Source organism: Miniopterus schreibersii (genome assembly GCF_964146895.1).
Source record: "Miniopterus schreibersii genome assembly, chromosome: 3".
Classification (NCBI taxonomy): Eukaryota; Metazoa; Chordata; class Mammalia; order Chiroptera; family Miniopteridae; genus Miniopterus; species Miniopterus schreibersii.
Genome location: NC_138103.1, coordinates 62,075,603 through 62,098,381, shown reverse-complemented (window position 1 = coordinate 62,098,381; position 22,779 = coordinate 62,075,603). Strand labels below are relative to the sequence as shown.

Genomic DNA, 22,779 nt, shown 5'->3' with positions numbered 1-22,779 from the left:
CCTGTTTGAAACATCCGTTAAAACGTACATGAATGCCTACTGTGTGCATAATACAAAAACTCAGCCTATTTTTAAAATATGCTGAAAAAAATCACTGCACAACTTGAAAAACTAGTTTATTGCTTTTCTCCTCCTTTAGAGTCATGGACCTCTTCAAGTCCCTGTGCTAGGCGCTATGCTGAGAAGCTGGAGACTGCATTCCCCATGGGAAGGAGACCACGCTGGGTGGTGGAATAGGGATAGTCAGGGGGCTGCTACAGGCATAACAGGCCCATGTTCTGGGAGGAAGGAGGTTTGAACAGAGCCAGAAATCCAAAGTTCTGAGTGCTGGGGTGTCGGACCAACAGGCTGGATTCCAAACCTCAGAGTACTTTGCATGGGATTGAACGTAGACTGTCTTCTGCTCTAGAACCAGCAGGCCCAATGTGGATATGCATCTGGTGGTGTGGTGCCCAGAGTTCTGAGGAGTCCTGGTATCTCAGAATTGGTGGCTTGGGTATCTTGTGGACCTAATGTTGCTTCCCTTGGGACATTTTCTGATTTCTCAAGAAGGTCTTATATGTAATTCTGCCAGGTTCAGTGTTTGATTTAATTTAAATGAGAGGTTAGAGCTTCATGCATTAGTTTAAGTTTCTTAGCACAGTGTTTGCACAGTTTAAGGTGACTCAAAATTATTCCTCTGTACTGTTTGCTGGGCATAAAAATAGATTGTAACATTCATAAACTTTGTCATGGAATTAAAAGACATTACATTTATTTTCTACTCAAAATTACTAAACAGATATTAACATAGGAAAAATTGGGGCTGATAATTTGGAAAATAGATAATTAATAAGCAAGAGTTTTAAACCATTTATTTGGGCTATATTAGTTAGGTATACTTGGTTGCAAATAATTGAACCTGACCATGATAAACGGAAAAGGGCTTACTGGAAGGGTAGATCATAGAGTCACCCAAAGGCGTTAGGATGACAAGATTAGGGAATACCTATGTTGGGCTTTAGTGGTGCAAAATGGGTCTCTGTCTTCCACTTATTTTGGAATTTCTCTCCTAAATTGAAAGTATATTTGGATACTGAAAAATCAAATATCTATAATATCTTCGTGTACTTAATAATATGGATTGATATATAAGTGTGAGGTTTCTAAAATGTAATCATGAAACGTTTAACCAATGAATTTCTTATCATGATTGTTCAGTCTTTATTCTTGGTAATATTTGTGCTAATTGTTCTAGATTAATATTTAATATTCACCTATCCAACCACTGGAAAATGTTTATGCACAGGGCATGAAGATGTTTCTGGAATGCAGAGAAAGAAAAGGAAATAAGAGATGGATGATGCCCTCAGGAGCTTACAGTTGAATAAGGGAAATAAGCCAGGTCTGAAATTCACTTAACAAGAAAAATATGTTAAGGGCCACAAGAGAGTTAAAAACTGCCACTGGGCAGAGTAGATTAGTGTTTGCCAGGGGCTGGAGATGGGGAAAATGGGGAAACATTGGTCAAAGGGTACAAATTTTCAGCTATAAGATTTGTAAGTTCTGGGGATCTGATGTAGAGCATGGTGACTATTGTTAACAATACTGTATTGCATACTTGATAGTTATTAAGAGAATAGATTTTTTAAAAGTTCTCACCACACACAAACCAAAAAAAGGTTAACTCGGACATAATGGATGTATTAACTACCTTACTGAGGTAATCATTTCCCAGTACATATGTATATCAAATCATCATATTGTATACCTTAAACCTAGGCAATGTTATATGTTCATTATATCTCAGTAAAGCTGGGTAAAAAAATTGGCAGCAGGGCTCTAAGTGCAGAGATGACCTTGAGCTGCAGTAATCAAGAGAGGCCATGGCTGCTGGACTTGGGATTTGTCCATGCAGTGATGAGGGAAAGGACAGGCCAGCCTAGAAAGAAAACCAGGAGAGGCAAAATTCTAGAGTCTCTTGGGTTAGGCAGTGTTGCTGAAGGCTACTAGGGACAAAAACACCAATAACAACAGCAACAATACAACTAAGTGTGTATCCCTTTATAGTTTACAAAGAGCTCCTGGGCACAGAGACATACATTATAGAGGTGCAAGTGCAGGGTCTGGAGCTGGAAGGCATGGTTCTGACTCCTAGCTCTGCTACTTACTAATGTATGACCTTGGGGAAAAGAGATGATAATAATAAGACCAACTGCATAGGGTTTTGAAGCTTGTGCTCTAGTATATGAAATGGGGCTTGACACATAGTCCCTTTCAACAATGCTAGCTGAGTTATCTGTCTTTATCCTCACATAACATTGTAAGGTAGGAGCTGTTACCCCATGCACAGGCTTAAAAACTGAGTGCTCAGAGGAGCTAAATGATTCATTTGAGGTACATGGAAAACTAAGGAGTTGAGGCTCAAATTCTGTGGCCCATTTCGTTTTTACTGCATGAAGCTATCGTTCAAATAACAACTAAAATATAAGCAACATGAGTCAATTGATGTCATGTACAAGTAAAAAGAATCTGTATTTGAGGAATTTTCATTCAGATGTCCTGCGATTAAGAGAGATGCAAAATACTAAAAAATATATGTAGGGATAAATAAAAATGGCAGCATTAGCCAGTACAGTAGCTGATATGAATGCACATGAACAATTAACACTCATTTCATATTACAATGTAATTTTCTCACTGAAGCAAAAATGAATTTTCCCCTTTGGTGGAGCATCATCTCTGCCTTACTGTGGCGTATGACATGAATTTTTATATCCTTCAAGCTCTCCCGAAGACAATATATTGAATACTGGCATATTTCATTGTGAAAAATCCACTCTTTCTGTCTTATTTCTATGACCACATTCAGAACATTATTCTTAAACTTATTCTAAATAATTTATGCTTTCTCTAATCTTCGTTTGAGGAGTTATGAACTTGAGTGAAGCCATGCACAGTAGGATAAAGGTGACTTCCGCGTGCCTGCACTGAAGTTAGGCAGTGCTAGTAAAATATCTCATGCTGTTATTTGGTTCATGAAAACTAATAACCTTGAGAAATTTAATTTAGAAAGCTGCACATTTTGAGTAATATATAGATTACTTGACATGTAGGTTATTATTCAATCGAGAGATTTTGTATGAAAATGTTAAATTAAATGCTAGTGGCAGTTGCTAAAGATTGTACCTTTTAATTATTCTATTTTCATCCAGTGTCTCCTCTTCTTTGTCATTGACATTTTAGGTCGCTGACAGACTATTCCTTTAGCTCAAATGCATATTATCAATCCAGGTGATAGAGACACATAGTAGGCACTCAGTAAGTGCTTGCTGTTAAATAAGTGACCTTAATTTACCGTGCTCACTTTGTGGGTTGTTGCTGAAATGGTTTCGGCTTCTACTTCACTTTTTCAAGAATGCAAGGGATTTTACTGAGCTTCTCAGCCTCAGTGTGATTAATGAGATTTCTAAGCATGTTCAAATTGGTGCTATCGAATATCTAGGGCCTGAAACGAGAGAGTTGTTGATTGAGTATGCTTATGTCTCCTCTGACTGAGGCCAGGCAGAAAAAATAGACCCTCTTAACAGGGCTTAAAGTTTCTGATTGAAGACACTTTGAACTGAACATGAAGGCACATGATGTGTTACATGAGCTTCAGCAAGTGCTTGTTTACCCCCACATTTTAACTTAAGCTAGATGTTTGTATAGAGGATAGAGAGATAGATACAAAATTACAAAGTTCTTCAAGTATCTGCCGTATTTAAGCTCTATTTTGTGATGTGGTTCTTTATATATTTGACTATCTCAGGGCAATGATTTCATTGGGATTTCTGAAGGCCCCATTTAGTTTTTGGAATAATTAGCCACAATCGTATTTGAATATATTTTAGGCGTCAGTAGTATATGGCACGGATGAGGATACTGCTGATTAAGTAAAAAAATATTTGTTTGTGTATAAAAGAACACAAAACTAACTTTTGTATGTCTTTGATCATGAAGGTGTGAGCTATGACTAAGCAAACCAATGATGAAGGCTCAGGAAAGGAGCCCACATCATACTTTATTACATCATTTTTGTCATATCTGTGTGTGAGAGACAAAGCTCTATTACCCAGATCTTCTACAGTGTCCATGGTCAGCAGAAACTGGAGAGACTTACACTTGTGTCAAGGTAGCTTGCACAAGCACTCGTTTAACTGTCATTAATACATGTGTTCTTAAATGGTTTGTAAACGCAGTAGGGAACCAAGTCACATCCATTCACAAAAGGCACTGCTCTCTCTATAGCAGGTGGTAGGTAGCACTCTTATTAACATGCATACAGGAGTGTCATGCATTTTTTATGTTTTGAAATTATTTTTAACTTCTTGTGATTGTCCGTTATTCTAAGTTGACCAGAGCATTTTGTAATTCCTGTATTCGAAGGTGTTAAAAAGTTTTTTCTTCTAAATTTGGTGTTGTTTGAAAATTTATGGCATATAACCTCAATTCTGGCACCAAATCTGATGGAAATATTCTGTAGCATTTGTTCTGGGTCTGTCCACATTGTTGCTGTGCTGCTGATCATTGCATTTTGTATGAATGTTTCTCGCAGAGTATGCAGGTTTTTGACAGTGGTCATATCCAAACCATTTACTCCAGCCTTAGGTTGTTGATTGAAATATTTTCAGGAATAAAATTAAAATTGTTACTGATTAGCAAATATTAAACCAGGATTCTTCTCTACGTCTCCACAGCCTTCCTCTGCCTTAGAGGAAATAAAGTTAAGGAAGGCATTCTTTCATTGATCACTTATTCAGTGAATATTTATGAAGCATTTGCAATGTGTGAGTGAGGCTGGGAACCGCGCAGCAGGACTGCATTAGTGGAAGGTAGATGCAGTCTCCACCCTCAGAGGCAGCTGGGAGTAGCAGGCAGAGCACTGAATTGTGAGTCCTGCCCCTTGAATTCCAGCTCTAGTGCAGCCATGAACGAGCTGCGTAATTTTGGTAGGTGTATATTTCCCAAGACCTTGGTTGCTTCATTTATAAAACTGGTAATTGTTCAGCTCTAACATTTTATTATCTTATAGCCTGAGTTCTTCTAACTTTGACACTTGAAAATTATTTTAAAAGCATGTCATCTTTTTATAATTCGATATCTCATTTGCTATTTGACACTGAAGTACTTAAGACCCTGTTCTCCTCTTCCAACATAAACGCACACGCGCACGCATGCACGCGTGTGCATGTGCGTATTTTGAGGATGTGTAGTGCGTGTCTTAAGGGCAGAGTTTGTCCCTGCTCTGTAAATGTGTTCAGAAAACAATGTGACACAGATACTGAAGGCAGCTTGTTTTTAACTTGTAGCTAAACATGACATTCAAATGTTAATTGGATGAATAAATCTCGTTCATTTTACAGACATGGAAATGTCAATGGAATAAAACTATTTATCACAAGATAATGGTCTCCTGCCGCCAGATAAATGCCAAGATGAAGATACTTATTGAAAATGTATCAAAATATTCTATTGCTATTTATTGAAAATAAAGGTTGAGGGAAAGTTCAGCTTTTCAGGTCAAACATGAGAAATGCTCTGCCTGTGGTATTAGTGTATTACTATATCAAACCCAATGTGCACACTGTAGAGACATGGGGAAATTCTAAGAAATAATGGTCTCTAAAGGACTCTTTCAGCTTCGCAGAGCGAGAGTTACTGTAATAGTGCAGTGGGGGCTGGGAGGAGACACCTAATATTTATTTAGCTCTTATTAAGTGTCTGACATAGTTCTACATGTGTTCGCTGATATAAGCATCATGAGAACAAGATTTGAAAAGAATTACTGTCCTCATCAGCAGTCACACAGAAAAGAAGCGTGACCATCAGGATTCAAACTCAGCCCGGACTCCAAATCTTTCTCCTACCCCCACACCTCTAATTATATACAAGTCTGAATACAATGCCTTTTAGTTTGGGGGGGGGGGGGGTGGAGTAGATTATTTCCCCAAGTTTTGTTGCATTTGCTAACCCAATATTTCTTTGTATCTAATGATTTCTTATACTAATGAGTTTTCTTTAAATGATATTGTCCACTTGCCTAAGGAAAACAGCTCAAGACCTGTAAGTCTTGAGGACTTGATAGCTCTGAATGGGCCACGTAGCACTAAATTCTAGCAGGTAGGCCACCTTCTTTCTAGCAGTGTGTAGTTAGAAGTCCTTGGGTTCGTTCCCTGCTTTCTTTTCCAAACTTAGACATCTGTTTTTCCATTTTACTTATCTTCTGACATAGTGGTCTTTGTAAAATACACTATTTGAGTGGTTAAGAATACAGGTGAATAATTGAAGTTGTTTAAACAAAGAAAAGGGGGATTATTGTTCACTAAAGCTTTTACTAATCTCTTCTTGCCAGTCCCTTCTGGGGTCCCTTCACCCCTAACAGCCCTTTCTTCACCTGCCACAAACACTGGCTGCTTATGGCTCCCTCCTCTGGACTATCGGAGAACTGCAGTTTTCTGCTGGCAGTGACCACTTGCTTTCTACCCAGGATTTTAGTTACTGATATGCTATTGATATACTTGTCATAGTTTCCCTAGTAGTGAGGCAGGCTCCTTACTAGGAGAAACTGCGTGTTTTCCTTCTCTCTGTACCATATGGTATCCAACAGAATGATCTGAACACTACAGACACTTGGTCAATGAGAGACTGAAAGAAGCCTGTGTGTGGTCTCTGATTTTTAAGGACTATAGGAAGTACTAAGACTTCAGAGGTATCGAGGGCATAGAGGGGATAAATGGTAATGGAAAAAAATTAAATTTAATTAAAAAAAAAGACTTTAGAGGTACCCATAGTATACCCTTCTGAATACGGGAATCTGTCTACCTGGTCCTTTGCTTGTATCTATTAGTTCTCTCTGAAACACATTTGGATTTTATGATTTTGTAAAATTCATAGAGGCATTGGATGAGCAGATAATTTAACTGCTAGATGATTACAAAGGAGAAAGACTTGAATGTTTAAATTTCCCTCAGGAAGAAAATCGTAATTCATATAGCACTCTTTTGATATATAGGTAGTATGTGTACGAGTGAGGTTTTTTTAAAAAAGTCATAATATTCTTCTGATAGTTTTAGATGGACACCAAGCACCACTGTGTCACTCGGATTACTAACTGCCAGTCTTTCCCATGCACTTTTGCAGATGGAAGACCTTTATCTCTGAAGGATATATGGGAAGGAGTCCATGAGTGCTACAAGACGCGGCTGCAACAGGGACCCTGGGACACCATCACCCAACAGGTTAGAGGATTTTCATTTTATGATACGTGATCCTTTCCCTCTGCTCATTTTTTCATCTAGTTCTCTCTTCCCTATTATTTTCCCTATTTCACTCTTCTGCATACTTACAAATTTTAATTCAGTTTCCTTAAAAAAAGCAACCTTCCTAGACCCAGGCTTGATTTAGGCTCCCTGTTATCAACTCTCATAACAACCTGTAACTTTTTTTCTTAGTGCTTATCACATTTTAAATGATATATTTGGGTATTTTTTAAAAAATGTTTGTCTTTCACACTATATGGTGCACTGTCATGAGGACAGGCATGTTTATTTTACTCCTCATTGTCCACCCAGCACCAGCAGAGTTCTTAAAATAGAGTAGGTGCTCAATAAAAATGTATTACGTAAATGAGAATAGAAACTAGGTTGGCATATACACTAAAAAATAGATGATTTAGCCGGTGTCACCTCTGTTGTTTCAAAGTTTTATTTGTAGGAGTATTTGCAAAAAAATTAACTTTTGATTAATAATAGCTTCCTGATAGTGATCTAAAAAAGCAGAGAAAATAGATCTGCAAAAGTAAATATATAAAGTAGATTTGCAAAAGTAGAGAAAATAGATCTGTCAATCATATATGTCATTATACCCGCCTTGCTAAAATCAGCAGTTAATTATTTTAGAAATTTAAAAATACTCATCACCTTGCAACCAATCATGATCTACTTAAATATAATTTTTACTTATATCAAAATCTTATTTTTCCAAGGCTCTGTTAGGCTTAATCAAAGCTTCCTTTAAAAATGACTTTATCAACCATTAGCATTTTTATGCCCTCTTATGTGTTTGATCAAAATAATGACAGTTTACCTTCCAATCAACGTAAGAATCCTTAGCATTTTATAAGTAGTTCTTTGACAATGATTACAAATGACCATTTTCTAGGTCTTAATTGAGGGCATAACTAGATTTAAGTATATGTGTCTTTCACACTGCCCCTCAGATTAATTTTTCCCTTTCTCTTCCACTCTGACCCTCCTACATCAAGCCCTGTGCCTCACCTGAAATCATTAGTGAAGCCCCCACCCCGGGTCTGCTGCTGCTTCCCTGCCTGCCCCTGACCACGGCTGCTTTTCATCCTGCTCCTGCGCAGGCCTGCGGCAGCTCCCCAAGGGCCTCCGGCATGTGGGCTGAGGGGCAGCCGCTCCGTGGCACTAACTGCCCTTGTAAGCTCACCTTATTCTCCCCTCCACGCGGGCTCAGCTTCTGCCAAGCATGGCCGTTCATTTCCCTGAATGTGTCTTGTGCAGTGTGTTCTTGGAATTCTGTGCAGGTTCAGTACCGTCCCTGTTGCCTTTGTTCTGTCTTTACAGTCCCTCCTCTTGTTCCCTCCATTGTTCCTTTCCCTGAAACCCCCTCAGCTCCCAAGAAAGGCTCCCTCTGAAATCCTAGTTATGTGGAACAGGCATGGGGCGGTTACTAGGATAAAGGGTAATGAGATATGTAAGCAAATCAACCGTAAAGATTTTTGGCAAGAGCATTTTATTTTATGCAAAATATTTTAGATTGACCTTTAAGTACGTCAAGGTGAGTGCTAAGAGTTTCAACTCCCAGTGTCTGGTCATTGACCACAAGCCTCCCAGACATGTATGCCGTCACACCAGAATCCAGAGGACCCCGAAAATGTTTGTTGTGAGAGTGAAGGAAGATGGCAAAAGCAGAGGACAAGAGCATCCAAAAATATAGGTGTTTAACTTTACTACCCTTTTTTCTCAGCTCTTTCTCAGTTATGTTTTCCATTATGTTCCTGAGCCCAATTCTTATCGTTTTTCTTTTTCGGTCTCTAGCAGCTCTAACCTCCTCACTGCAAGGCCTTATCGCACAATCCCTGGGCGTCTATGTCATTTTGGATTTTAATTCCACACGTCTCTGTTCTGATTCGTGCCATAGGAATAGGACTTTGAACTCAACCCTGTTTTCTTAGTTTCCTAATGTTAGGTTATGAATAGATTTCGTTCCCTTATTTCATTCCATTAATAGAACTTCTAAGCTGTAAACCAACCAAGTGAACCAACCTGTACCTTACTTGCTCTTAATGGGATTGATTAATACCTTTCCATTTTTAGGCGTGTGAGTGCCAAATAGATAATCTCTTAGTGGAACATTTTTTTCTCCCTATCGTAGCATAGTAGTACCGATCGAATCCAGTCGCAATACGCATTACTCTTCCTAACACCAAGTGTGGGCCCACTTAATAGGAGGGATATTTGACATTACCAAACTACAACACAGCTATAACACTTAGATGTTCCTTTGGAGTTTGTCTTATTGGGATTGACTTGCGGACAGCTGTCCCACTTTTGATAACAAACTTTATTTAAGCTTTAGAATTGCTCATCACAGTGCATGTCAGGCACTTAAAGACCTAGCAAGAGAAACTCATCTGTTGCCATTGTACTGCTGGGCATTTGAAAGTCATCACGAATATTTCCTTTGGAGGTCTTGGTTTTCAGCCCCAGATTAGCTAATGGTTTGGTGTTTATGTGCTTAAAGATCTTGAGATCTTTGAGAGGATGGGTCTCCGTTTTTTGTAAGGCCCTGTATGGAGGAAGAATAGTGGGATAAAGGGGAGGGTATGAGACAGCCCTAGGGGAGAACGAGCTGATGGAATACAGGGTGGGGCAGAAGTAGGTTTATAGTTGTGAGTACAAGAAACACAGAGTTTATCCTTGCATTGTTATTTATTAATTACTGTATGACTTTCCACAGGAACAACTGTGAACCTCCTTTTGCCCCACCCTGTGTTGATGGCACCAAACAGTAGATACTGTTTCGCAGAATTATACTAAAGAACCATTAGCTTGCACACTGAACATGGTAATAACATCCTGTCCTCTAGAGTGGCTTAGAAACAAAAGCAGCCTTTGCATAATATAAAATGCATTTCAGTTCATTTTCAGGCTTGATTGTGCTTTTATAGTTTGTTGCTCTTCATCTTTAGTAATCACACTTCTGTTCTCTCAGCATTTGTCTTGATGATAAGGACCTGCTCATGTCAGACACAAACCCTCTCTTTTGAAGACAAGCCACTCGTGAATCTCATACATTTGATTATGGTGATTACTTACCTGCTTTTGTCCAACATTACAGACTACCTATTATCTCAATCCTGCAGCCTAATAAAGACTCCCCCCCCCCCCTTTTTTTTTTAAGAACTTCTGACAGAGAGTTAACAGATGCCCAGGTTGGATCTGCCTAAATTGGTGGACTGAACATAACAGTAATGATCACCGGAAGGTGTGGGCTCTGTGTTTCAGGTAAAGAGCCCCTGTGATCTTGGCACAGTCTAAAGTCATTAGATTAAAAGGCATACTTTCAATTTTACTTGAAGATGTGTCTGTTTATGTAGGTGGGTGTGTAGCGGTCAGAGAAGTAATTTTTTCTTACCGTTCTCTTTTTATAAACACATACAAAGATAGAGATGACAGTATAATGTACTTACAAACCCATGGCTGATTTTTTTTTTTTTTTTTTTTGTATTTCACCCAATGTGGAATTATTTTGGAAGCAAATCCTAGACATCATATTATCTCACCTATAAGTATTTAAGGAGATATATTTTAAAGGTAAGGGCCCTACACAAGTGTTTATAGCAGCTTTATTCATCATAGCCCATGGAAACAGCCCAGATGTCCTTGAGAGGGTGGATGGCCAAACAAACTGTCATATGTCCTTACTACGGAAAATTACTCCGCAGTGCAAAGGAACCAACTACTGATACACTCGGTAACCTAGATGAATCTCCAGATAATTATACTGAGTGTAAAAAGCCAGTCCCGAAGGTTGCATAGCGTGTGATTCCATTTATCTAACATTTTTGAAATGACAGAACTGTATAGATTGGAGAACAGATTTGTGGTTGCCAGGGTGGAAGGGAAGTGGGTATGGCTGGAAAAGGCAACGTGCGGGGAGTGTTCTGTATCTGACCGTATCAGTGTCATTATCATGGCTGTGATATTGGACTATAGTTGTACAAGATGTTACCACTGAACTGGGTGGAGGGTATAAGGGATCTCCTTGTATTATTTCTTACAACTGCATATGAATCTACTGTTACCTGCACACAGAAAGTTTCATTTTAAAAAAGAGCTAAAGACTCTTAAAAATATAACCACAATTCTCTTATCACAACTAAAATTTTAATTTTTAAAATATCTTTAAATAACAATTGATGTTTAAATTTTCCCAATTGTTATATTTCTTTTTACACTTTCTTTGATGAGGATCCAAATGAGCTTTACACAGTAAAATGATTAACATCTCTTAAGACATTTTGAATCTAAGATTCTCATTTTTCTCTCTCTCTTTTTTTTCTTCTTACAGTTTTTTTTTGTTGTTGTTTTTGAGAAACATGGTTGTTTGTCCTAGGGTATTTGTAGTCTGGGTGTTGTTGTTTTTCTAATTGTATCTCTGTGTTGTCGTTTAGCGTTACTCCCTGTATTTTCTATAAACTGTAGTTAGATCTTGAGGCTTCCCCAGATTCAGATTTGGCTTTTTGGGCAAGAAAACTTCCTGGGTTCTGGGTACTTCCTTCAGGAGGCACATAAAGTCCAGTTATTGTTCGCAGCCATTGATGATTGTTACTTAAATTCATTAACTCATTAGGGGTTGCAAGATGGTGATGTCCTAGCTCTAACCACTCATTCTTCATTAGCTGGACTACTTCTGTAATGACAGTGTCTCTCACCAGCTTAGTTACCTGACGCATGTTTCATGCAGAAAAAACAGGACGATGCTTGACCCCCTCTCTTTAGCTTCCCAGGTTATGAGTTGGTTCTCTAGCATTTGTCCAAGGTGACCAAGAACTGTTTTTTATGTATCTTTATGAGCTCATGGATATAGATGTTTTATGCATTTCAGTTCATTATAGTGATTATCTTTATCGATGCTGATTTGCCTTGTCTTTGGCCAGTGAGAGTTTTTTTAACTTGGCTCCTGAGCTTTTTTGATACCACCCAGGTAGCTTTGGGCTTCTTGCTTTTTGATGTGATGGTTTGTTGCACACACTTGCCCAGACTTGGGGGGTCAGCCATTTCCCAAGGAGCCCTGCTCCCTTTCAGCGCCTTTATCTAGGCGCTGGAGCCAGACAGAGCGGGTTAGACTCAGACCCCCCTTACTGGCTGCGTGACCTTGGGCAGATTGTGAAGACTCTTATTTTTTCATTGAAGATAGTGGTAGTGTGTGCAGAGCGTTGGTGGGAAGACTAAGAAAAGAGGATTGTATATAAAACTCAACCTGTGTCCTGTCTCCTTTCAAATGTATTCTTTCTAATGTCTGAACTGTGTACTTTAAATTTGGAAACCAAGACTTTTGAGAAACGTTGTTTTCTCATTCCACATGCCCAGGGAAAGTTGGCCAAATGCAAGTAAACGAATGGCATCCAGTGGATAAAAGTGGAAAGAAACTCACTGATTGTTGTTTCTCATATGATCCTATGTAAGTACTGAAAGAGAACCGGGTGAAATATTTGTGGGGACTAGACTAGTAGGCGCCCATGCAGTACACGTTTTACATATACCAAGTGCTACTGATCTCCTTTTGTAGACTTTAGCATGTCTAAAACATGCAAAGTGTGATAATTAATCACTTTCAGTGAGTCTTCGTTATATTTCCATGATAAATCTCTCAGGGGGGAAAAACTGAAACACCGCAAAAAACAGAACTCTTTAGGTACCTTTCGGCGAGTAGATTGCTTTTGACTCTTAGCGATGCAGGAAGTCACTGGTTAAGGATTCTGAAGAATGAGGCTTGATGTGTTGCCTGGTGATTTATAATGACGGCTGATAACCTGATGATTTAATTGTGCCTCCTCTAGTAATAATCTTCAGTGCTCAAGTGAAGTCCCAGTGATTGGCTTTCTTCTGAACTCAGTGTCCCTGGAGTCTTTCGGCATCTCTTTCACACAGCATCCGATAACTGACTTTTAACTGTTCCTATTTTAAATAATACAAATCAATTAAACACACAGCTGTTTAACAAAACTTTTCGGTGTTGGTGTAGGTCTCGGTGGGTATTTCCTGATGGCTCATAATGACATCAATTTAGTGCACCTGGTAGGATCCGTGTGAACTGGAAGTGGCTTAATTCCTAAATGACAGGAAAATTAAGAAGCCTTTCTGGGCTGTGGCGGCTGCTTCCGAATCAGTGCCCGTTCCATTGCGGGCTCTTTCCGGGGGGAGTTTTATTTAAAGGGGATCGCGGGCCCCATGCTCTTGTCTCTGTGACTTGCTGCGAATTTGTTGATGCTGAGTTTCTGGATATTCGTTCTGAACCTTAATAAGCCTCTTCCTGGGTAGGTTTAGGGATGTAAACGTGTGTCACATGTATAAATACGTACTGTGTATACCCAGTAACTGTGTATCATCTTACATACTTTTGTAGAAACCTTTTCATGTTTTAATAGTACTCGGCGATTCCACCACACTTTCTGTCTTAAGAGAGTGAAATGTGCTTTCATTGCTGTCTCTCACTTTCTTTGGTATCTTAGAGTAATAAGGGGAGTGTTATTTTTCTCTGTTTCTAGTAGTAATTATTTTTAGATTGTCAGTCTGCACATACATTTTGACTTTTAATATTCATTAAACGCTGGTGCTGTGGGGGCCTTACATCATCAAAGCACTTCACGTTCCATTTTCATTTTTACAAAATCCATTCAGAAACATCTACTGTTACTCACACTCATTGTGCTTCTCTTGTTCCACATTTTTATAAATTTTGTTGTTTCTCAGACTTTCCTTGCATTGAGAAATGTATGAAACTTCTTTTTCATTATCTCTAGGTAATTTTTCTCAAAAAAATTTTTTGGCTTTGTACCTTGCAATGTTTTTGGAAAGTCTTAACTTCATACTAAATGCTATCTAGGCTTTGTTATAATATTGCTTTTTTATCCAGCTTTTGCTTTCTAAAGTTTTCTGACCACTAACCACTAATTAAGTGTTCACATTAATCTAAATAAAAGGGAGGTTGATTTATTATTTAAGACCCTTGCCTTATTAAATTAATTTATAAGATGTTTTGTTTTATTCCATTTTAATGAGAATTCAAGATACATAGTTAAACAAGAAATGTATTTCTTATAACTAACCAGATTATGCTGGTGTATTTGGGTTTTACTTCTCTAAATTGAAGTTGATTTCAGGAGTCAATAAAAATGAGATTGGTTAATATTCTGTTATAAGTACATCTGATTGAGCAGAATATTGCTTAGCTTTTTACTATCAAAGTTATACACATGCTTTGAATTTATACAAAGCCTCTTTAAAGATTTTCCCAACATTTCATTGATCCTTGGCATTTCTATTTCTAAAAAAAGGAACAGCTTATAAATTTAAAAATAAAATACCATTTAAAATACTTAATAATTAATTTTTATATTACTCATCTTAGCACATTCCATTTTGATAATTACCTACCATCAATTTTTAATTTTTAATAAACATCTTAGTTCCAAAACTTCAAGTTTGAGGAATATTTATATTCTCACTTCCAGTTTTTGGTGGGTGGGCAGTAAAGCAGCAGCTAAAGGCAGGTAGAACAGCCTAGGGGAGCGGGAAGGTGGTGGAAGGCAGACTTTCAGACTCACCCAGATAGGTTTTGAGTCCCTTGTATGGGTAAAAGCTTCTGAAGGAAGATGGTATTTTATCCTGTTTTGGGACAAAAGTTGCTACATAGACATATTCTACAGTGCACTTATTGCACCATTTTTTTTTAATTACATTTCCTACCCCCTTCAGCTTCTATTTTCACCTATTTTCCTAATTCATTTTTATGTCAGCTGCTAAATTCCCCTTATTACATTTGCAGTCTATATTTTATAGTTTAAAATTTGGCAAATAAATAGAGATAATACCAAAGTATGTAAAATATTTGTGCAAGTAATTAGAATTATTTTACTGTATGCTGATCTTATTTTTTTAGTATATTAACTTATTTCTACTTCCCTCTGTCCAATCAAAATTTCAAAAATATTTCAAGTGGTATACACTATATACATGCACTATAATATGATACGTGTATTATAACCATCAAAGCAAGTAAATAACTAAATGATGGAGGAGGAAAGGAGGTCGTAACAGTAAACCTAGGCCAAGGCCCTGGCCAGTGTGGGCCAGTGGTTAGAGCGCCAGCCCACACACCAAAGGGTGGTGGGTTCGATTTCCCGTCAAGGGATGCATCTGGGTTGCAGGTTCAATCCCGGGCCCTGGTCAGGCGCATGCAGGAGGCAACCAATCAATGTGTCTCTCTTTCTCTCTCCCCCTCCCCCCTCCCTTCCACTCTCTCTAAAAGTCAATAAAACAAACAAAAACCTAGGCCAAGGAGGTTCCTGAGCTTTCTAGAACAAGTAAGAGAAAGGGAAAACTAATTAAATTCATTGCTTTCATTCTGTTATGGAAGGAGGCAAACAAGTTATCAGGAGAGAAAAACATTTTTCTTATATTGCATTTTAGAAAGATAATTTTACAAATATGAAAAAATTACCTCCTTTTAGAGACCACTTAAATTAACTTTAGGAGATGGAGAGGGAGGGATGTTCAATTGTCCTTGTGTGAGAGAGTGATAGTAATGTACTGTGTGTGTAGGTTTATACTGAAAAGGGCTTAATTAGCAAATTACTGATCAAATGGAGCCTGCAGATGTCTTTTGAGTGCTTGGAAATTTTTTTGACTTTGAATGCTTTTACACTAGGTAAGTGCTCTGTAGTTAATCGTGGTCACTTCCCCTCCCTATTGCCTCATACCCTTTCTATTTCATTTAGTTATTTTGCCTGCCTGTCTTCTAAAGGCACTCGAGTTTGCCTATTCCTATATTGATACAAGATGAAAAGAAAGAGCTTAGAGATTCTCTGTGATTCTGAATGTGTGAATCTCAGTACATGTCTTGGACTATCCTCAAATAAAAGTGCTGTCTGGGCTTAAAAAATTTTAATAACTTCTTTTTTGTGATTAAAAAATGTAATACATAATGATAATTTTTAATAAAATACAGAATGGCATTAAAAAAGCTACTCCTAATCTCAAACATTACAAGTTACCACTGTTAACATTTCAGTGCATAGCTTTCTATAATTATTATATGTATTTATATAACTACATCTATATATACAGTACATATATTCACATATATGTATGTTATATGTAAATATACACAAAAATGAGAACCTACTATGCACCTGGTTTTTAAGATTTACATCTCAGACAACTTTTCGTGCCAATATATAAATACATCTAAATTTTCTTTTTAATGACTGCATAGAATTGAGGCCTTGCCATTATTGTTTTAACCAATTTTATATTGTGAACATTGAGTTCTTTTCCAATTGTTTGTATTAGAAACAGTTCCTAGGTGAACAGTCTTGTACATATAATTTATGCAGTTTTCAGATTATTTCTTTGGAATAAATTCTTAGAAGTAGAATTGGTGAGTCAATGAGTATTCACTTTCAAAGGTTTGTTAGATATACCCATGTCAGTCTCAGAGAAGGTGTACGCCTACCAGCAGTATTGGAGAACCCGTTTGAACCCTAAGTGCTCGCTGACACTGGTCATAATTGTTCATCTTAATGTGTTACAATATGATGTCAACCAGGCTTCTAATTGGAGCCATTTATCAAACAATTTAACATGGAAATTACTGATGAATAGCTGAAACGTAAGTTGTCCTTGCTGTTGATTAGCACATACATTTTAGACATTGGGGAAGTTGATGTATAGGCAGAATTAAGGGTCTGATTTCCAGTCTTGCCAATACTGAACATTTCTGCTGTCCAGAGGCGGCTGCTGGAGTACCTGCCAGCAGGGCCGAGGCTTTTGTTTGTAAGCTTCATTACATTTGTGCAAATGATTGAACAGAATCCATGGATGCTCGTAAGTCCTGCTTCTTTAAGCATGGAAGGTAGGATCTTGGGTTGCAAGATTTTTGTGAGCTGGAGTTATCAGTCATCCACCTCACCCAGATAATAAGACTTGTGTGGAATATTTGATTGAGTGAAAGCGTATCAGAGTGGGCCTGCCAAGATGAGGTAACTATAAATACACTCCCCTCCAAATAATTAAAGACTTGGCATTTTGAACACTTTCAAAATATTATCCCTTTCAGCCCTGAAGAATGTATTTGAGAACTGACAAATTGGGTTTGGGCATAGTTGTGCTTGTGCTGTTCCCCCGGCAGTGGCTGGCCGCTAGATTAATGTATACTTTAAGTAGAACCAGGCCATCATCATAAAGATGAGTGCTTGTCTTTCTGTTTGCTGTCACAGGAAATCAAGTTCTTACTTCTAAAAGCTCTATGAAATTGGAAATAAATTGAAAAGTGTGGGGCTTGACTGTAACTCTATTATATAACCTTTTAAGATTAGAACTTATCTTGTCTAAAGATTATTCCAGTAACAAAAGGGAACATTTTCCAAGTACCAGTTATTCTTCTAAGTACTTTATATACATTGTTTCACTTAATCTTCTGAACACCTTTATTAGGTTGATACTACTCTCCACATTTTAGAGATGGGGACACTGAGGAACAAAGAAATTACGTAACAAGCTGAAGGTCAAACATCTACTAAGTTACAGAGCAGAATTGGAACTTCGATAGCTGCACTTGAGAGCTCATATCCTTAAGCACTGTGTTAGCTTCTTCCATAATGTTAATCTTGTTCTCAAGATGGTGTCATATGAATGATACTGTATTAAACTGGGCCTGATCCCTTTGGGGTCGTGGACCCCTTTGAGAACCTGCTGAAAACTTTGGAACCTTTTCCTAGCATCCTCAGCCTAGCCTTCTGTTTTATTTATTTAATGCAAATCTGGTTTCTTCTGTTCACCTATATGCGGTCTAATATTACTTAGTCAGAATGTCTGAGAATGAAATCTAGAATTGGGCAGGTGAATTAAATGAAAACCTCAAGAGAAATGCACTGCATTACTAGCTGAATCCCCGGAATCAAACTTCCCCGGACCCAGTCCTTCCCTGCCTCCCAAATTCCTCACATTTTCTATATGTTTTCTGTAGATTTGGCCTTTATACTCAATCCCCAAAAGCAGAGATTTTACAACCTGAATCCATGGTCTAAGAGGTTATTGCTCTCATTTTGCAACATTCTAAGGACAGGTAGCTATTGTATTTTAACTGAAAAACAAACAAACAAAAACAACCCAAAAAACTTCCTAGAAGGGAATAGTTCTAGAATAGTTTCTAGGGATTTGGAGACTTGCTTGAAACTTTCATTGCAATTGGTGACTTTTCAGATTGACTTTTCTGAAGACCTAACATTCTAATTTTGTCAGTGGAAGTATTACTTAATGGTTAATATAATCATTTACCTTTAACTTCCGTTAAGGAGCAAGATATACCCTAAATATTTGCAGGTACATGTGCACATTCAGCTCTTACAATGATACATATGTAACTAATTTTCCTCCAGTTTTTGTTGAAAATGTTTCAGTTAAGAGCAAGGTGGGCTCCTGTGATCATTTATCTTTGCCACAGGGATTCCTCTATTCTAAATGCTATATTGATTTCTTTTTAGAAAGAGGTCTGGAAAATTTTTTGAAGTTTTGAGTGGGAGTAATGGATGATTTCTATTATTAAAAGAACATGAGGTAAGAAATCTTTAAGTCAAACAAAAAGTTTCACCAGTATTAATTAAATAAACATTTTTCTGGATAAATATTAAAACATGAAGATTGCATTTATTTCATGGTAGAATTTGACTGCTTGTGAGGGATTGTGTCAAACTTTTCTTTTTCATTAATAAATTCTGAAATATGAGCCATTAAGATTTATTAAAAAGAGCACAAACTTTATAGCAAGAAAGGGATAGATTGAATCCTGACCTGTGCTTTATGAGTGATATGTCATAGGGCAAGTTACCTAAAAATCATTTTGCCTGATAATACTATAGCTATGCCAGCTTTCTTTTGGACATATTTATCTGATAAATCCTTCTCTGCCCCTTTATTATTCACCTCTCTCTCTGCTTTTTCCCAATAAATAGAATATTATCTTTAAAAATTTATATAGTAAAATTCACCTTTGTTTTTGGTTCTGTGAGTTCTGTGAGTTTTGACAGATTCATAGAATGGGTAACTCTCCCCACAAGTAAGATACAGACCAGTCCCTCACTCCTGGCCCATTTTTCTTGGTGGGGCCTCCTGTCAACCCTTTTCCCACTTCAAACCTTGTTCTTTGTACCTATGTTTTGCCTTTTCCAGAATGTCATATGTGGGTTTATGCAGTATAGGGTTTTGATTCTGGTTTCTTTCACTTAGCACAGTGCATTTGGGGTTCCTTCTTGTTCCCGTATGTATCCAGTTTGTAACTTTTGTTGCTGAGTAGTATAGTATTCCATCGTGGGATAGTGCAACTGAAGGACCTTTGGGCTGTTTCTACTATTTGTTCATTAAGAATAACACTACCATAAACATTTATTAACATGTTTTTTTGTTGACATAAGTTTCATTTTGCTTGGGTAAATACTTAGGAGCAAGACTACTAGTCCATATGGTAAGTATGTATAAGAAAACACCACCTGTTTTCCAAAGTGTCTGGACCATTTTGCATTCCCACCAGCAACTTCTGAGACTTCCAGTTGCTGAGTATCTTCATCGATACTTGCTGTTGTCAGTTTAAAATTTTTTTTTATCCATTAATCCAGTAATTTTATTTTGCATTTACTTAATGACTAATGGTGTTGACTATCCTTTCATGTGCTTGTTTGCCATTCTATATTTTCTTTGATGAAGTGTCTTTTAAAATGTTTGCCTATTTTTTAATTGGATGCTTTATATTCTTATTGTCGGGACTTGAGAGGGTTTCTTTGTTTGTTTTTACATATTCTACATATAGGTCCTTTACCAGATATGTGATATAGAGATACTTTCTCCTAGTATATGACTTCTCCTTTAATAGTGTTTTTCACAGAGCAAAAGTTTTTAAAATATATGAATTCCAGCTTATAATTTTTTTATACTGTACTTTCGGTATTGCATGTATCTTTGCTTATACCAAGGTTACAAAAATTTTTCATAGACATTTTTTTAATTGAATTTATTAGGGTGACACTGGTTAATAACATTATATAGGTTTCAGGTGTACAACTCCATAATACATCATCTGTATATTGTATTGTGTGTTCACCACCCCAAGTCAAGTGTTTCTCCATTGCTATTTGGCCCCACTATACCTTATTCTCTGTCCTGTCCACCCCCATTTACCACTGGTAATCACCATACTGCTGTGTGTGTGTGAGTTTTTGGGTGCTTTTTTTTGGGGGGGGGGACTTTTTTTGCTTAACATGGTGAGTTACATTGATTAATATTTTGTTATTGAACCAGACTTGCATTCCAGGGATAAATTTTACTTCATCATGATATATTATCTTTTTGAAAATATATTTTGGTTCCAATTTGCTAATGTTTTGCTGAGGATTTTTGCATTAATTTTTTAGAGATATTAATCTAATTTGTGAGGCTTTTTTCCTTGATGTTCTTCTGGAGACATGAATAGTCTTTGACCATTTTATATATTCCCACAAGTTCCATTTATTTCTTTAAATCTTTTTTTTTTCTCTCTCTCTCTAGATCGGCAATTTCTCTTGATTTATATTCAGGTTTTCTAATTTCTTGTCATCTTCATTCTGCTAGAGAGCACATCCAGTGAGTTTTTAATTTCAGATGGTGTATTTTTCAAAGTTTCCATTTGGTTCTTTTTTATATTTTTCTGTGGAGAACCTCTATGGTTTTCATTCATTTCAAGAGAGCTTTGCTTAATCTCATGCAGCATGTTTACCATAGCCTCTCTAGTGTCGAAGAGTTCCAGTGTCTGGGGCATTCTGAGATGATTTTCCTGATTCTTTGTTTATTAAGTAATTTGGAATTATAACCTGGTCATTGGACTATTAGGTTGTGAGATTCCAGATCCTATTAAAATCCTGAAGAGGATGTTGATTTTGTTTGTTTATTTATTTATTTATTTATTTATTTATTATTTTTTTAAATATATCTTTATTGATTTCAGAGAGAGGAAAGGAGAGGGAGAGAGAGAGATAGAAACATCAATGATGAGAGAGTCACTGATCGAGCCCACAACCTGGGCATGTGCCCTGACGGGGAATCGAACCCGGATCGCCTGGGTCCCAGGTCGACGCTCAACCGCTGAGCCACGCCCGGCTGGGCTGTTTATTTATTTTAACAGGCCATCAACCATTTAGGTTCAGACTGCAAGTTCTGGCTCATCTTCTGTGAGTGGTGTTTCCAATGTCATTTTAGTTTTTCAAGCATTTGCTATGCTCCTTTGCATACCCTACTCAGGGGTTACTCTGGGATGTGGGTAATAGTTTAAATTGTAGTTCAGTTCTCAAAGCCTTCACTCGGCTGGTTTGGACCTGTCCTGGACAAGCACAGTTTGGGGATGAGCGGGACTTTTACATGCATTATATACAGAATTAGGGGACCTGTTTCTCCAGCTCTCTACATGCCAGGATTTCTCCCACACTCTCTGAATCCCAGAGGCTCCTCTTCCTGGTCTTCTGACTAGAAAGCCTCGGGTCACCGTTGGGGTAGGACTGTGAGAGAAGAAAGGGGGGGACAAAAAATCAAGGGATCTCCCCCTCTCTCTTCTACTTGCAGGGACCCCTTTCCCTGATTATCTGGCCGGAGAGGGGCTTCTCCAGTGCTTTTTCCGTCTGCACTCCTTGCACAGCTCCTCAGTGGGCTGCCCTTCGGTCAAAGCTCGGAGGTGAAAGAGGAAAATCCAGGGAACTTACTCCCGTAAAAGTTGTTTTTTTAAAGTTTTGGCTACTCTCTCCAATCTGCTACTTTTGTTAACTTTTCAGAGTCCTAGGGTAATTGCTTTTTAAATTCTGCTGCTTTTTAAAATTTTTTATTTTTAGTTTTAATCAATGGGAGAGAAAGGCTGTAGCGAGCCTACCCCATCTTGGCTGGCACAAGAAGTCTAGTGTCCTTATGTTTCAGTGCTATAGATATACATATATATATATATATATTTTTTTTTTTTTCTCATATTGCTGTACTTTTAAAAATCCAGTCTATAATTTTTGTTTTTAAACCAGAGAGTTTAATCTGCTTACTTTTCTTTTGATGACTGATAGATGTCAGTTTCCTCCTACATCTTACTTGCGCTTCTGTTCCTCTTACCCTTTGGTGGCCCCCCCATGTTCCTCTACATCTTAGGGAAGGATCACTCCTTTTTTTTAAATCTGTAAAATGGAGATAGAGGGATCTAACTAGAGTGTTACTTTAAAAATTAAGATAAAGCATTTGACATATCTAGCAAAATTCCCGGTACAGTCGGTTTAATTTAATTACATTCATTGAGCACCTATTATGTATCAATAACAGAACAGATATAAATTATTACTCTTATGGAGCTTACATTTATAGTGGGGGAAACACAAGTAAATTTCAGGGCCTGATAGGTGAGAACCGCCACGGAAAAATAAAGCAGGGAAGGGAGGGGGGAAGGAGGACC

At 37.6% G+C, this 22,779-nt stretch overlaps 1 protein-coding gene across 8 annotated transcripts in view; it reads left to right on the top strand.

Moving 5' to 3' along the window:
* The window catches only part of ATG10 (autophagy related 10), a 189,972-nt gene that overhangs the window by 126,277 nt on the left and 40,916 nt on the right, over positions 1-22,779 (top strand). For all 8 annotated transcript variants that reach the window (XM_081132574.1, XM_081132577.1, XM_081132578.1 and 5 more), the window contains one exon: positions 7,162-7,259. In XM_081132574.1, coding sequence (XP_080988700.1) covers positions 7,162-7,259 — 98 coding nt within the window. The remainder of the gene's footprint in view (positions 1-7,161; positions 7,260-22,779) is intronic.